This window comes from Xenopus laevis, chromosome 3L, assembly GCF_017654675.1.
Source record: "Xenopus laevis strain J_2021 chromosome 3L, Xenopus_laevis_v10.1, whole genome shotgun sequence".
In the NCBI taxonomy this organism is placed as follows: domain Eukaryota; kingdom Metazoa; phylum Chordata; class Amphibia; order Anura; family Pipidae; genus Xenopus; species Xenopus laevis.
Genome location: NC_054375.1, coordinates 102,247,400 through 102,264,999, shown reverse-complemented (window position 1 = coordinate 102,264,999; position 17,600 = coordinate 102,247,400). Strand labels below are relative to the sequence as shown.

The 17,600-nt window shown below is 38.9% G+C and overlaps 1 protein-coding gene across 1 annotated transcript in view; it reads left to right on the top strand.

The window, feature by feature from the left end:
* Nucleotides 1–13,431: 13,431 nt before the first annotated feature.
* klf13.L (Kruppel-like factor 13 L homeolog) overlaps nt 13,432–17,600 on the top strand; it is a 52,292-nt gene continuing 48,123 nt past the window's right edge. The window contains exon 1 of the mRNA XM_018252996.2: nt 13,432–14,367. Coding sequence (XP_018108485.1) covers nt 13,905–14,367 — 463 coding nt within the window. The 5' untranslated portion in view covers nt 13,432–13,904. The remainder of the gene's footprint in view (nt 14,368–17,600) is intronic.

The following is a 17,600-nucleotide window of genomic DNA, read 5'->3' as shown; positions in this document are numbered from 1 at the left end:
TAATTAACCCTCGATATTCGACTTTCGAAGTTAATCCTTCAACTTCGAATATCGAAGTCGAAGGATTTACCGCAATTCGTTCGATCAAATGATTAAATCCTTCAAATCGAACGATTAAATCCTTCGAATTGAACGATTCGAAGGATCGAATGATTTTTCTTCGACCAGAAAATTGTTAGAAAGTCTATGGGGACCTTCCCCACAGGCTAACATTGATGTTCGGTAGGTTTTACTTGCCGAAGTAGGGGGTTGAAGTTTTTTTTAAAGAGACAGTACTTCGACTATCGAATGGTCAAATAGTCGAATGATTTTTAGTTCGAAACGTTCGATTCGAAGTCGAAGTCATAGTCGAAGTTTTTTTTATTCTATTCCTTCACTCGAACAAAGTAAATGTGCCCCTCAGTGTTTACAACAACATAAAAAATCTATTTGTATTCCAATAGTCTCATAAAGATAAAGTCAGATGCATTACAAATTAGTCATGCAGGATTCAAATCTAAAAATGGAACTAGTAGCACTAGTAGTAGGGCCCCATACCCCACCTCCAGATTACATTTTTTTGCCCCTGCCGCACCGCCACTGTGTGAATCCTAAATATAACCATTATTGAAGGGAGCCATCAACCTTAAGCTGGCCATCGGCGTGCAGATTTACCTTCATATCGGACGAACGATCGTTCTGTGCCATCTTCCGACATGCCACTAATCATTCAGATCAAATAAAGTAGTAAAAGAACAGATCATAGGATGTTCTGCCCCTGACAGCAATCATACGAAAGTTATGTCTGACAAAAGCTGGTGAAAGTCTCCCACTGATATTGTCAGATTGGCAATAAATGCAGGGATATTATCGGTAGCCAACAGACATTTTCTAAACTGTCCGATCGTCTGAAAGACTGATCGCCATTGCACAAAAAAAATGTCAAAATACTCCACACCACGCCCGAAAATCATACGAAATGGAGATTCGTACGATCAAATCTTCGCGTCCATGCCCAGCTTTACCATCAAGGGATGTTAGGTTTACCAAGTCACAGTCGTCTTTAGTTTCTTTACCATTTTAGTGTTTAGTTTAGTGTTTTAGTGTCAGATAACAGGAGTGGAGCTGTCTATATATGGGAGAGAGGTGTAATGTCAGCAAGTGAAGATGTGTCCCATAAGTAGGCTATAAATGTTAGTAGTACAAGGGAGCAGACTCTGACGTTCTTGGCCTTCAAAGAGAGCTGTTGAACTAAAAATGTATTGACATGAAAATTCCAGTTTAACAGTTTAATTTAAATCATTTTGCCCAACACCCAAATCAGCAAAAGTTCTTACGTTCCAACCAACCCTTAATATAAATCTGGCTATGGCCAGTTATACTCAGTCACACCCTGATTTTCCCAAAACCCAAAAAACATTGGGTAAGATCAGCCCCTTTTTCGTCACCATGAATTTAGATATTGTCACCAAAATGGGGAGAGGTAGCAGAGGGATGGTAGGTATGGACAGGACTATGCATGTTTGCTAAAGTTTTATTAGCTGCTTGCATTCTGATTTCTAGGAATGTGTTGTTGTACCAGTTCCAATTTATAAAAAAAAACAGCCGCCCTCATTTGCCTGCATTTTTGCAAACTGGTACTTTGGTTGCCATGCCTAGTATCCCAATGTTTTCTGTTGCATGCCAATGCATATAGTCACTAGAGTATGTGCGCAAGAGTATAGAGATAAATGGATAGCACAGAAAATCTTGATCAAGATGTATTTTATCAGCATCCAGCATTTGTTATCATCCTGGCAGGTGCAGAGCCATAGGGATGACATGAACATGTAGAATCATGTGGTGAAACATGCCACATATTAATTGCAACACTGCACTGTGGTTTTGGGGGATACAAAAAAAGATATTATTTATAGAAACATATTAGTGATTTTTTTTAAAGTGTCACAAACATTCTCTCCTTTTGCACATACAGTCATTTACTGCTAGTGATACCAACTATTTTATGTAAAATTCATAATTCAGGACAGTGCTCAATTCTGTGTTCCACATAATTTTAAATAACCGTCCCTGTCAGGCCCAGTTATTAACAGTGTGGTCCCACACTGCCAACAGCGAGATAAGGCGCTTGACTACTATAGCACATTCTCAGTTTACCAGTGAGCTGAGCAAGGATAGTCAAAGGACACACTTGTGACTTATTTACTGGAGCAAATAAAAGCAGACACGTTTCTGTCACATTTTATGAGCTTCTGGCTCTATAAAAATGGTGAGTGCAGTTCTTGATTTTGCCACCTGTATATAATATGGATTGTCTTGCCTATAGAGCTTTGTGTGTTTGTTTACATTCCCACACTGCATCCTGTGTATGGAGGTTAGTTTCACATTCATGCATTATAGATTATTTTCATACATTTCATGCATTAAGTACCAATTATAATCATGGTCTTATGACAAACACTTTGAGCGATATTATTTATTCATAAAGTAACAACATGCTGTTCAGTGTTGTACCAAGGGGGCACAATAAATTAGTAAACCAGTGTAACTTACCCAAACATATGCTTAGGGGGTACCATGATTCTTGCACTGAGATGTTGCCTTGAGATCTTCAAATGGTGGCTGAGGCTGATTTACAGTTCCCGTCATCTTCTGTATTGTAGTTCATTAAAAGAAGGAGACCCAACAATGCATTCCCTTCTAGATGATATATATTCATATGGTGCCAAACTAAAATGGTCTGCCTAATTTGCTCAATACAGAGAGTCAGGTCCGGTTTTGGATTTAACATAGGCCCTGGCATTTCAATTACACAGAACAAACTTCTCCATACCAGTACACTAAAAGGTGACTAAGGCATCAGCAACCACTCTGGCATGTGGCAGAATCTATCCAAATACTAAATTATTTTGTCTCCCTGAACTAGCTTTGAGCAAGTGTTTAGAAATATGTGCAGGGGTTGAGTGTCTATCCTAAATTATTTTGTCTCCCTGAAATAGCTTTAAGTGTTTAGTGTATGTGGTTCTGCATCATATGTAGTAGTGTGGAAGTGCAACGTTTCGGGGCCACGCCCTTTATCAAGTATATGGAACCCATGATACAAAAGGTATATATAGGCTAATCAATTAAAAGATTTGTATACATTATAAAACAGTGTAAAATAAGTATGGCAGTACACTCAACCCATCCCACATGTAATTAGTACAAGAAACAAAGTGATATTAAGATACAGTCCATGGGAAAAAAACATATTTTGATGCAAAAGAATTGCAAAAAAAAGTCCAAGTGAATAATAATCCGGAAAAATTATAATCGTCTGCAAGAAAAAATATGATCCTTATAAAGTCAGTGAAAATAATAAGTGAGCAGCAAAAGCTTACAAAAACTTAATGAAACAAAGTAACAAGTAGTGAAGCAGGAAAAAGATTGGCAATTAATGTATCAACCAAGAGATAAGACAAATGGATATAAAGTATATAACTCACCCTTAGGACACCTGGATTGGAGTAACCAAATCCAGAAGCAGAATCCAGAGGGATAATAATAGTATGGCCACCTTAAGCTACCATCAGCTGCCTGAGCAGTAATTTCATTTCATTATGTCGTGTACCCTCAAAGCAATATGGAAGAGGGTAATGATTTGGGGTGCAACCCATACTAATTTAATGGTTTAAGGTTTGGTGAGATTAGGATGCTGTGAAATATATATCAATTTTGAAAGACATTCTCATAATCTACATTAAGCCTTCGGTTTCTCATGGGATCAGTTTTACCAACTACAGAAAGAATATATTAAAAAGCTTTCTGCACAGAGAACTATTCCTTGCACAAAGACACATTGGGGCAGATTTACTAAAGGGCGAAGTGGCCATCACTAGCGAAAATTCACCAGAAATCTCATCTGTAGGGACATCCCCAATTTACTAACAGGTGTAGATGACAATTCACTAGCGAAAGAGATTGTCGCTAGCACAGTTTAGCACCCTATCTTCCATTTTGCTGAGGTGAACGATCATACAGAACATTACCTATTTCATCAGTTTCCTTCACCACCTTAGACCAGGCGAACTGATAAGATGAAGCTACATCCTCCTCAATCCTCCTTTTTGGAAAGTCATAAAAGTTATAAAAATTTTTTTTTCACATTTTAAAGCAGGATTGCCTTCAAAAGTCCCAACTATTAAAGATTTGTGTGCTAACATTTTTCTCCACCATTTGAGGGACATGCCACATTTCTGGGTGGGCTCATGTCTAGGGCATTAGAGGATCTCTTTTGTCTTTATTATACAAAAAGACGATTCGAAGGATTTTAATTCATTGATTGAACGAAATTCCTTCGATCAGAAAATTGCTAGAAAGCCTATGGGGACCTTCGCCATAGGCTAACATTGTACCTCAGTAGGTTTTAGTTAGCGAAGTAGGGGGTCGAAGTTTTTTTTAAAGAGACAGTACTTCGACTATCGAATGGTCGAATAGTCGAACGATTTTTAGTTTGAATCGTTCGATTCGAATTCGTAGTCGAAAGTCGAAGTAGCCAATTCGATGGTCAAAGTAGCCAAAAAAAAACATTCGAAATTCGAAGTATTTTTTCTTCTATTCCTTCACTCGAGCTAAGTAAAGGCACAACGTTTCGATAGGCAGAAATGAACACTAGCGAAAGTTCGCTATGAAATGCTCGTGCTGACGAATTAACACTAGGAAAACTTCGTCTGTGTTCAGCTACAGAGGCGCAACTTAGCATTTTAGTGAATTCGCGTAGTGGTATCGAATTTTGCGCCTGACAAAGTGGTGCAAAGTGTAGTGGATCTGTTGTTGGTGAGAATGCACCCTTTAGTGAATTTGCCCAATTGAATGATATGTTGAATAATATGTGTTGAATATTTACAAACAGTGCATCATTTTTAAAACTCCATAAATATAACTTTCCAAATGACTCAGTCGAACTTTGTTAATCTTGAGAGGATACATTTGTCAATATTCCAGAATCTTTTTAGAAATGGGACAAAAGCAGTGTGTCTTTCCTACTCTGAAAGAGATAACCAGTGCCAAGATTCAAGTGAAATGCCAGAACAAAAGATATTGTTTGTTCTTCAGTGTTTAGTTAAATGTGTCTTTATGGGAAAGTTTCTGTATGCACTCGCACGCCCTGGCCCTCCAAGAAATACGACTCCCTGGTGCACAGTGATGGAGATATCGGCCACTTCACTTCCAATATAGCACAAAGAACTCCCTGGCACACAAGGTAATGCTGGCAGGGTGAGCCCATGCTTTAAGTTTATTGCAGCATGCAATTAAATGTGTCCTCCACATTCCTGGGATCTGTAGGTAGCTGCAGTGTATGACAAATGTTTTTTTAATCACTGGCATTTAAAATGATGTAATTCCAGATTTAATCTAAAGGTATGCTAAAAGATCGCATTCAGGATTATCATCGGAAGAATGGCATTATAAGCAATAATCAACACAATTTTATGAAGAAAAGGGTATGTGAAACTGGTGTATTTATTTTTATGATGTACAGGTATGGGATCTGTTATCCAGAATGCTTGGGATCTGGTGCTTTCAGGATAAAGGATCTTTCAGTATATTGGATCTTCACACATATTAAGTCTACTAGAAAATCATGTAAACATTTAATAAAACCAATAACCTGTTTTTTTGCCTCCAATAAGGTTTAATTGTATTTTAGTTTGGATCAAGTACAAGCTACCGTTTTATTATTACAGAGAAAAGGAAATATTTTTAAAAAATTTGGATTAGTTGATTATAATAGAGTCTATGGGAGATGACCTTTCAGTAATTTCGGAGCTTTCTGGATAATGGGTTTCTGGACAAAGGATCCCATACCTGTAGTATGCAGGCAGCTTAACAGTGGTGTTGTAGTAGCCATTGCAAAGACTTTATACAGTGTCTAAATAAGGTCTGATAAATTCCAAAATGAGGAGAGCACTCAAAAGTAGCAAAAATATGCTGTGGTTACATTTATTCAAGGCCACTTCACGACATGTTTAGTGTCCTTAAACCCTTTATCAGTATATGTCGGCATAGAGGTATACCTTGAAGAGGATTTGATGCATTCGACAACACAGCTAAGGCAGTGCAGAGAACATTTTTGATTACTCTAAATAAGGTCTAGTGGTCTTTTAATGAATAGAGAACTGGTTGACTGGAGTCATGAGCTCCCATGGCATAGAATCCAAAATGATGAAACCCATATCTGCATTGTCATCACAGAGTGCCCACGCCTATTATATTATACTGTTACTTCATGCTGGCTGCAAATTCAAAATAAAAAGATCAGGTTCCATGCCCAACTGTATGTCTTAAATCTGTAGGTTACTTGGTGCCCTATAATTCATGTCTGAGATGAAAAAAGGTTTTATTGTCCTTCTCCCAGTTCCTGACTACTTTATTTGCTTCTAGCCTTGACCTCTGCTTGAATCTTGACTATAAACTTTTGGATAAAAAGAGTGCATGCGATTTTATTCCATAGATAATTTTGGGTATGTGTCCACTCAAAAACAGATTTATTGCATAATTAGTAAAAATTTAATCCTGAAATTTAGCCAGTTAAAAATGTCAATGATTTTAAAGTTTTGTGTACATATAATTGCAGTTGGAACCAGTGTTTATTGTTCCCTTTCAATTCTCTGGGTCTGACTCTATAAGGGCGTAACCTCACATAGCCATACTATTTTGACTGTGTAGTCCAGTGACCCCCACTCAACTGAAAGCTGGAAAGAGGCAGAAGAGGAAGTCAAATAATAAAAATAAACTATTAAAAAATGATGAAGGCCAAATTGCTAAGAATATGATAATTCATAACTGTTACTAAACGTTGACTTAAAGGTGAGCTACCCAACAAAGGGAAACTATTTCGTAATTCTGCCAATGGAAAAAGATTTTGAATTCCATAATATGCACCAGTGCGCAGTGTAAGTAATAAAATATTACTTAAAAAGTTATTATTCATGCAAAAAAATCATCAAATCTAGTGGCATTAAAAGTGTGTTATGTACAGTTAAAATTAGCAATATATTATCTTTCTAACGGAGAATATCACATTATGTATTCAATTTTTTTTCATATACAACTTTTTTGCATTCCCCCATTTGTTCTGTGTAGAATCTATTATCCAGAATACTTGGGACCTAAGATTTTCCAGGTAAGGGATATTTCTGTACTTTGAATCATAATACCTCAAGTTTGCTAAAAATCATTTACAAAAACAGATCAGTTAGAGAAAGTTATTCTTAAAACCTATTCTTAACATTTGCTTGAGTACTGAAAAAGAATAAGCCGCTTGTTATGAATCAATTCCAAAAACCAACCAACTCCAAAACATGTTATCCTTTGTTAAGATTCAAATATGTTAGCTTGGTTTGCTTGGCTAGCTTAATTTGTGGCATCAACTAAGTGGAGCAGGAAAAAAAAAAGAATTGCTCAAAAGTTTTCTGCCTTTCTCACATATATAAAAGTATAATATCTTCTTTGTCTGTAGATTATGTAGTGTTGTGCCAGTTAAAGGAATTGTTCAGTGTAAAAATAAAAACTGGGTAAATAGTAGTTAGTTAGCCAAAAATGTAATATATAAAGGCTGGAGTGATTTGACGTGTAACATGTCAGTTAGAACACTACTTCCTGCTTTTCAGCTCTCTTGGTTTACACTGACTGGTTACCCTGGTTACCAGACAGTAACCAATCAGAGACTTGAGGGGGGGCCACATGGGTCATATCTGTTGCTTTTGAATCTGAGCTGAATGCCGAGGATCAATACAAATTCACTGAACAGAAATGTACCATGTGGCCCCCCTTCGCTGACTAGCTCAGTTAGAGAGCTGAAAAGCAGGAAGTTGGATTCTGGCTGTTTTATTAGACATCCAGTCACTCCAGCCTTTATAGATTACATTTTTGGCTAACTATATTAGAAACATTTTTTATTTTGCACAGCCTATCTATTTACACAGTTTTTATTTTCACACTGATCTATTCCTTTAATACATCCTGGGGCAGATTTACTTAAGGTCGAATATCGAGGGTTAATTGTCGAAGTTAAATCCTTCGATTTCGAATATCGAAGTCGAAGGGTTTAGCGCTATTCATTCGATCGAACGATTATATCCTTCGAATCGATTTTAATCCATCGTTCAAACGATTTTTGTTCGACCCAAAAAAGCTTGGAAAGTTTATGGGGACCTTCCCCATAGGCTAACATTGACTTCGGTAGGTTTTAGGTGGCAAACTAGGGGTCAAAGTTTTTTCTTAAAGAGACAGTACTTCGACTATCGAATGGTTGAATAGTCGAACGATTTTTAGTTTGAATCGTTCGATTCAAAGTCGAAGTCATAGTCGAAGGTCGAAGTAGCCCATTCGATGGTCAAAGCAGCCAAAAAAAACATTTCAAATTCTAAGGTTTTTTACTTCTTTTCCTTCACTCGAGCTAAGTAAATGGGCCCCCTTAGTATACTGTAATTGCACTTAATAAAGCTCTGAAACTCACTATACTGTTTTTCAATCTATAATCCTTAAAAATTTACAGACTTTTTTTTATAATAAACAGACATTCATATAACAATGTGCTAAAAGTTCATTATAGTTAACAATATCAACTTGCTACATTGAAGTTGGAGCAATAGTGTTGTGGCCTTCCCTAATATTATCCTGTATAACATAGGCTAAAGGGCTCGTCAATTAAAAAATACCCTATTTTACATTTTGTGAACACATTTTTCCATTTATCATACCAAATTTAAATAGTATTCAAGATAAAGTAATTATTCAGAGAACAGGTATCAGTATCAGATGAGGCAAAAGCTAATTAGCACCAACTGATGGAACATACAGAAGCAACACAACTTTGGTAGAACATGTAATAAGTGCATGCAGGTCTACAGTTTTCAATCATAATTGTAATGCCGACAATCTATATATGGAAAACGAAAGCTAGATTTGTCTACCTGACCTCAAGTCTTGTATTATCTAAAGAAGCATGAGGTCAGGCAAGCTGAAGAACAACCTCTCCTACACCTCCCAAATGGAACAGCTCCCTGGTTTGAGTACAGGGCTGAATTAGAGGAGGAGTGGCAGAGGACTGCCTTGGCAGAAATAACCTCTGCAGGGATCCACACAAAGTACCAAATCAAAAACCATTTACCATTTTTCCAAAATTTAAGTTCAAAGTTTAATGTTGCTGTTTCTGGTGTTTCAGTCTGGCAGCTCAGTAATCCAAGAGCAACTTCTGAACTGTTACAATTTGCAACATTTATCTGATACATTCAGCAGTATTATTAGAATATTAGCAAATTTTCTAGCAATTCTAACAGCTGCCTTTAATGAAACTCAGGGATTCTGCGCAGCTGGCCCAAAGATAAGAAATTAATCAACTAAATGTATCAGTTTAGAACAGTTTTCCCTGCTTTAGAAAAAAGTAAGAAGGTGAAAATTAAACATTACATTTCAATATTACAGAAATAGAAAATAGGACGTAATTGGAAAAAGTATTGATTTCGAATGAACTATCTGAAAACAACTGAACTGAAAAACATACTTGAAAGTGAGCAACCCCTTTAATATTGGTACACATAATGCAATTCCACTACAAGGTGTGGGGTAATGTGCTTCTTATAAAAATGCTGTTGTCTGTGATCATTATAATGCAGGAAATTATTTCATTCATTTTTTTTTCTTCACCTTTTTTCCAATGCTTTGAATCAAATTAGCCCTGGAGCATGTCAAAACAGATCTGATTTAAGGTCCCCAAATTATTGTCTTAAATGCCTCTGTATTTGGCTGACTTCAGACTAAAGATTACTGGATAAGCCTCTTACAGAACTGCCACTAATCTCTGTTATATCTGTTTCATCAAAATTAGTGTTGATGACAGATTCCAAGAACAACAGACTTTAAAATTAGATATACAAGAGACTTTAAAAATATGCCAGGATCCAAACAAAGGGGACAAAAAAAGCACCAAATGATAGTGCCTATGTAAAATGTTTGGAGCAATAAATCTCTTGGCTTCAGGGGGGCCTTCAGGTTCCTGCAATATCTTTTTACCCCCACTGTAGGAGTGGAAAGTCTACAATATACTTGACTGGATTCCAGGAGTGCAATGTTATGTTCCTGTATATAGACAAAGACAAGAAATTCTTTGCATTCAGCCATGTGCATATATCAAGAAAATCAAACATGTGGTGCATAAAGCTTTTAACAAATTCCCTCCCGTTTAAATAAAACAGGGACTGTATGTAAATATATTTCAATATATGTACAGTATTATGTCTACTCTGACAAGTCCTACATTGATATTATTCTGATTCATTAACAATTCTAGAATTTCATCATACATTTTTCATAGGGACTAAGTTTTACTTGCAACTTACTTTCCAAGGTTAAAATAAAATAATTGCCCTTTTTTTACCAGACACCACAGGAATCAGCAGAACAGAAGTTGTGGGTGATGAAAGCTACAGTCTTTTAGAGCAAACATAATTTTTCGTGACAGTTCGGGCCACAGTCTTGCTCTAGATAACTTAGGGAAGTCACCTTTACGGGGCTATTTTTTTGATTTTTTTTTTAGAAAATCTGACTTTTAAAAAATTACGAATTTTTTTAAACCTGAGGATGGAAAAGTCTGAATCAGAAAATCAAGCATCTCAGACCTGTCAAGGTTGCATATAAGTCAATGAGAGAAGTCCCAATGATTTTTTGATGTGTGCTGGGTTTTGTGCAATACTCCGAAGTTTTCGGGCAAAAAAAGCATAAGAAATCTGACTTTTCGAGTGAAAAATCGGGAGAGTGTAATAATAAATAAGTGTAAAATAACCCGAGCGGATTTGATCAGAGTTTGTAGCAGAAAATGTTGAGAAAAAAAATCAGATTTTGATAAATAACCCCCTTATAGAATAAGCAATTATTTTATTTAGCAAGCAATTACATGTTTATATTTCTGTCTCCGGCACCCAGAAATGGTGCACCCCTGTCTGGAAAAACAACAGTCCACAACAAGAGGGGTCAGATATTGTTATAATACTCAACCAGGCAACTAAAGTTCCCCTGTGTGTCAGGAACAATTTATTCACCTCTTGCCATTCTTAAATTTCCATTCACACCACCTTTAATCACCTATATTATTCTATACTTCTAGATCTTCAGCCAATTATTTTAAACGCATGCTTCTGTCTCTCTTTTATATTCCTGCAAAGTTATGATCACTTATTTACCTTACTTGAATAAACAATGTTTATGCATACACCATCTGTGTCCATGTTTCTGGATAAAGAATCTTTCTATAATTTAGATCAGTGATCCTCAACCAGTAGCTTGTGAGCAACATGTTGCTCACCAACCCCTTGGATGTTGCTCCCAGTGGCCTCAAAGCAGGTGCTTATTTTTGAATTCCTGACTTAGAGACAAGTTTTGGTTCCATAAAAACTAGGTGTACTGCCAAACATTCTCCTGTAGGCTGCCAGTCCACATAGGGGCTACCAAATGGCCATTCACAGCCATTATTTGGCACCCCCAGGAACATTCTTCATTTTTGTGTTGCTCCCCAACTTTTTATACATCTGAATGTTGCTCAAATGTGAAAAAGGTTGGGGACCTCTGATTTAGATCAACATAATTTAAATCAGCTAAAAAGCATTTAAAGATTTAATAAACCCAATATGACCACAAATATGTATTTAGACTAGCTAGATTAGGATCAAGTACAAGATACTGTTTTATTACTGTATTAAATAAAAAATAACATTTTTAAATACATATACCCATTCTTGTATAGGGCCAGATATAGGCTCATACTGCAGGCATACAAAGGCCCATTGGACAAGAACATTATCTCGGTGATGTGGTCCTTATCGGACAGAATTTTTAAACCTGCCCATTAGATAACTGGCTGATTTCTGGTCAGACAGGCCGTCCCGATGGCCCTGTGTGATAAATTGACAATTTTGTCTGGAAGAGCTGAGTTGGCAGCTTTTATCAGCTTGTGCATGGCTAGCTTACGTTCTCTAACACATTTAAACACATTCTTTTATCAGTAGCCAATAAATCTGCCTGTATGTTTTTGAAGCATGGCAGGAAACCTGAATACCCAAAACAAAATAACACATATATAGATAGAACAAACAAATTCTTGCAGATAGTGTCCTGGCTGAAATTGAAACTAGGACCCAAGCACTACATTGCAACATCCACACTGTAAAAATGCCAACTTGCTACTAGTGCTTTCCTTTTACTGTATCCAAGTTCAATGTAGCATACGATAATGTATCATTGTTTTCATATTGTCATATACATTGTGTCAATTTAACCCCCCCCTTACAGCAATAGTACAGAAAACAGGTTCCACATCTACCATAAGGAGCAAATCTATCTGACCAAGCATGATCAAAATCTCTAGGGGGACAACCCTGTTATAAAACAAAGATACACCTATTTTTCATCGGCAGACAGCTGCAAGTAGAACAGGAGAGTTAAAAAGGAAAAGATATTCTATTTATAATATTTACTGTAGCTTTATATTCATGGACATTCAGTAAAGCTCATGAGTACAGATTATTCTGCATGGAAAACTGCATTTTTCTACTTATTTGTTTAAGTTAATAGTGCAGGAACTGACTTATTGGCCCTTCTGTGAAATTGAATCCATAGATTGATTTTAACAGTCGCCAGTCTTTGACATACAGAAAATGACAGAACTTCTCCCTACAAGTGCAAAGTTGTGCCTAACCCTTTATGATAAAGCAACCACCTTTCTTGACACATCACACTAAATTATCTGCAACACGTGAAAGTTCCAGAGCTGCTGAAATCTTTTATTTTTTTGTTTTTTTTAGATAGATAAAATCCCTTTTCTCAGTGGCTGATGCTGACACACCACCCAGGTACAAACCTGACACTTGCTGTTGGAGTGCATGATTTGTCACAATATGGCACTGACAAAAGGAGATGATTATAAATATAACTATCATTTTGAAAGGGGGTAACCCTTGCCTCTTTATAGGCAGATAAAGCTCTTTGTTCTGATCTGTTTCCTCCTCATGGGAGAGATCAGTATATAATCAGGTGTAGGAATACATGGTAAAACCACTGCCTCCAGTAGCTTTATTGAAAATGTACTCTTTCATAGAGAAGCAGCCATTGCCAAAAACACACACTTTTCTATAAAATGATGAGTGTATAAAGGAAAAAAAAAAGGTTGTTGGCAAGGATTAATTGTAACTGTAAATCCTACTACTTAGCCTGTAAATCCAGCTCTGTGAGGCACTGCGTAGACTCATTGTCAGAGCTGTACAATGATGAATAAATGATTATTGAACTCAAGGGTGGTGTTATCCCTTCTCATGTTGCCTGCAGTTGCCAAATTGCAAGAATGCAAGGGCCAATGGGATCAGTATAAACAAGCCTGTGATTGGCTGAGGGTGCTGGTTTCATCCTTTCTGCTACAGGCTGCGCTTGAGCACAACACCCCAAGCTCTGCAGATCTGCTGCTAGGAGTCAGGGATGACTTCTTCTTCTTCTTCCACTGCTCTGCCCAGGATGTGGCTGCTCGGTGACGTCACCCACAGATGTTTCTCCAAGCCACACCCCCACGTGGGACTGAACCCCATTCACCCAGTGCAATAGCTGCGAGTAAAAAGGCACCTCTCAGTGCTGCGGGGCAGCTCGGCATGTAGCGCCGATTTTATACCCTTTATTTTATTTTTTATTTATGTCTTTGAGGGGGTCTGGCAAGAGCTGTCAATGTCAGTTTTCCTCCACTCTCCCCAAGACTCCGACGGATTTATTTTCCTATGCAAGTTGGGCGTGATCTCCATGGAGCAAGTGCAATCTGGCGTCAGTTAATGAGCAGAGGAAAGGCGAAGAACCCATCAGCTGTTCATATGCAAAACGGGATAGAGTGCAATTGAGGAGAAGGGAAAATGTCATCGGCGGCGGCAGCAGCGTGTGTGGATCAGTTCGCTGCCGAGTGCCTTGTGTCTATGTCCAGCCGCGCTATTGTCCATACTGCGCCTATTTGCAGTCCGGCACCTCCTCCTCTGCTGCTGCCGCCGGGGGAAGACCGGAGAGACAACGCGTCTCTGTTTGTGGTGGCCAAGATTCTGGCTGATCTCAACCAACAAGCCCCTAAGCCCGGTGACAATGCAGCAGAGCGCGGTTTAAACCTGACGGCCACTGATACAGAGACTCCAGCCGGCAAACGTGGAGACAGAGCGGCCACACCTCCCCTCCTACCTGAGCCGAGCCCTAAACAAAGAGCCAGACGGGGGAAAAGCAAATGTGACCCCGAGTCACCCCTCAAAAAGCACAAGTGCCCCTACTCCGGCTGCGACAAAGTTTATGGCAAATCGTCGCACCTGAAAGCGCATTTGAGGACACACACAGGTCAGTGCACTTGTACATGAGCATGGGGGGCTGATAGGAGCCAGTTTAGTGCCTGCCAATCGGATCCTACGGATAATAGGTCCACTGAGGCGACAGTCACACCCATGTGTCAGGCAGGTGCCATAGAACGAGCACTAGTAACAAGTGTGCGAGGGGGAAGGGCAGCGGAGTTGTTTCAGTGTGGGGGCTCATGGGACTGATGGATGGGGTGGGGGCACTTCAGGCTCCTCATGGAACGCAGGGCGCAGCGCATTGGCTCGTTACAGTCTAACACCTCGCTTCTACTCCATTGTCCTCTGAAATAACAACACAGACTGACACGTACATGCCAAACTCTAGTCCTACAGCTACACGGGAGGATGCTGGGAGTTGTAGTTGTTAGGATGTAGATTGGCGGCTTCTTGCTGTACAGTTAATTGCAGGACTTTTGCAGCTTATTAGGCGGGCAGGATCACATTAGCCACGGTAAGAGCGAAATGTGGGAAAGGGGAAGTAGAGCAGAGAGCTGGGAGGAGCGTTGGTGGCACGTAGGGTCCCTAGTTAGGAGCCCACCTCACATGACCTTTGACACGCTCCGCGTTCCTCCGCTCTATACAATGGCTAGTGGCGCCTTAGTGTCTCGGGGCAGACCGCGCTCAGCTCTCAAAACGGCAATAATTAAATTAATACTAAACAGACCATTAAATTCCGAAGTTAAAGGTGTATTAAAACAACAAAAAGTTCTGGGGCTCTTTGTTATGCGGAACACGCCCCCTTTGACCACGCCCCTCCGCGGCTTGCCGCCCATCTTTCCACACACACTTTCCCTCCCCCCGAAGCAGGCGACCTCGCCCTTTGCAGGGCAGCCCACTCTTCTGGCCAGCAACAGACATCACTAACGGATCCCAGAGTGATCTCAATTTAGGGCTTGCTCTGAGCTAAGCATGGATAAGTTGCTTGGTGTGGGGCCTGAGCAAGCATGGCTGGCATACAATCCTACACATCTCCTGTTCTCCTAATAAAAATTAGTCCCTTGAATTAGTGCTTGTAATGGGATTGCAACAGTGCCATTCTTGTTTTAGACAATAACCTTCTGTCTAATTATGTACAGTATTGGATCTGTTATCTGGAAACCATCTTTGAATTATTGGAAGGCCATGTACTTGATCCAAACAAAAATATAATTAATCCATATTGGAGGCAAAACCAGCATATTGCGTGTATTTAATGTTTAAATGATTTTTTTTAGTAGACAAAGTATGGAGATCCAAATTACAGAAAGCCACATTATCCAGAAAACCCCAGGTCCCATACATTCTGGATAACAGGTCCCAGACTAATCAGACGGATAGATTTGCTGGCAAGATGTAGTTAGGTTACTAGACATGGAGGGGGATGGGTTGCTGGCATTTAAGGGGCTGTGTCTGGCAAACACCCAGCAAGGGAGAAATCCTATCCACTCAGCTGCATTATTGCTGGGCTTGTGTCTCATTTATTAGGTGATACAGTTTTTCTTGAAGACGTTTCACCAGTCATCCAACTGGCTTTCTCAATTCCGAATAACTTGTACATAGGATCTTGCTTCACTATATATCCTCTGGAATGTTGCTCCAATCAGAATAATCTGTTTATCATCATCCACAATGATGTCATTAAATTAGGTGTTGATTGTATTAGCAAAATTGGAGCTTTCATGTGTTATTACACCTTCCAGGGAGAGGTGGCAAAACAGCATTGTATGTGGCAGACAATAGATGTCGCAACCCCCTGCCTCTATTCAAATGTTTTCAGTTTTTACATCTATGGCTTCTTTAACACCTCTTTTGAACCAGTCGCTCTCTCGGTCTAGAATCTGGATGGGCAGTCTTCAAACGTGTGTCCTTTTTCTTTTAGATGTAGGTACACGGCTGAGTTTTGACCAGAGGAGCTGACTCTTTTGTTCTGTGCCATACACTGGTGTAACTGTTGTTAAAACACACACAGGAGATTCAGACTTTCACTGAACACATCAAAACAGTGGAGCACAACATCAAGTTTACATGAGACCAGAGGTGTTACAGAAGCCATATATGTAAAAACTGAACTGAAACCAAGTTTGAATGGGGGGGGTGGTGACATCTATTGTTGACATCTATCCTTGGGCATTATTGCTGATGGGGCTCAGTGGATATGTGCAAAGTGACTCCCCTGGGATCTATTGCTGGTTTGTTGGTCATCTGTGGGAAAAATTTTTTGGGAAAGCATTTTCAGTCAGATTTATGAGCACATACCTCAGATGACAGGGGAATTAGATTTTTGGGGTTGCTAAAGTCATTTTGGGAAGTTCACAGCAAAAAAGTGCTGTACTAATCCTGGGACATAGGACTACTTCTGGTTCAAGCACTGCCAAATGTGGTGTCAAAACTCCTGAAGCAGACTATGACAATAACCATGAATATAAATTGTCTGGAAAGCACTTTAGTCAGCAGTGGTTAGATTATAGTAGCCTGGAAAACCATAGTAACACGTTTTTAGGTTACCATTGTTTGTAAGTAAAGCTCGGTGAATGAGAGTGAGTGGAAAAACGTTGTGCTTGTAGCAGTGGTTTCTTAAAGTCGACCTGTCACCGAGACACAAGCTGTATAATAAAAGTCCTTTTCAAATTAAACATGAAATCCAATTTCTATTTTTTTTTATTAAAGCATTCATACAGTAGCTGTTGTAAGATCATTTAAACATAGCTCTCAATCATATATTGTCTGCCCCTCCTCTATGCCCTGGGCACAGAGGCGGGGCAGACAATTAGTTTCACTTTCCTTTCAGCACTTCCTAGATGTCGTAGCTCTTCCCACATTCCCCCGTTCTCTTCACCATTTCATTGTGTAGCCAGGGCATGGGGATGGATATCAGGTCCCCCATTCTGGTGCACAAACAAGATTCTGAGATGATGCGAGGCTTGTCTTAATAACAGTGTCCACAAAATGGCTGCTGCCTGCTTGCTATAATTATGAATTCCTAGACTGAAGGAAACAAGATTCAAATAATTTATATAGTGTAATTAAAGTTAGTTTTGCTTGACTGATGTGATAAAATAAGATTATGAATAATTTTTTGGGCCCCCTTTAACTGTCTACATCTAGTTGTGCACAGCATCCAAGTAACTGTAGCAGAAATAATTTCAAATAAAATAAAATCACAGTGACAGCCACTGTCTCCAAAGTTTATGTGAAAATTACTGGGCCTATGACAAGTTCCCCAACAATCTAGACAGGCTT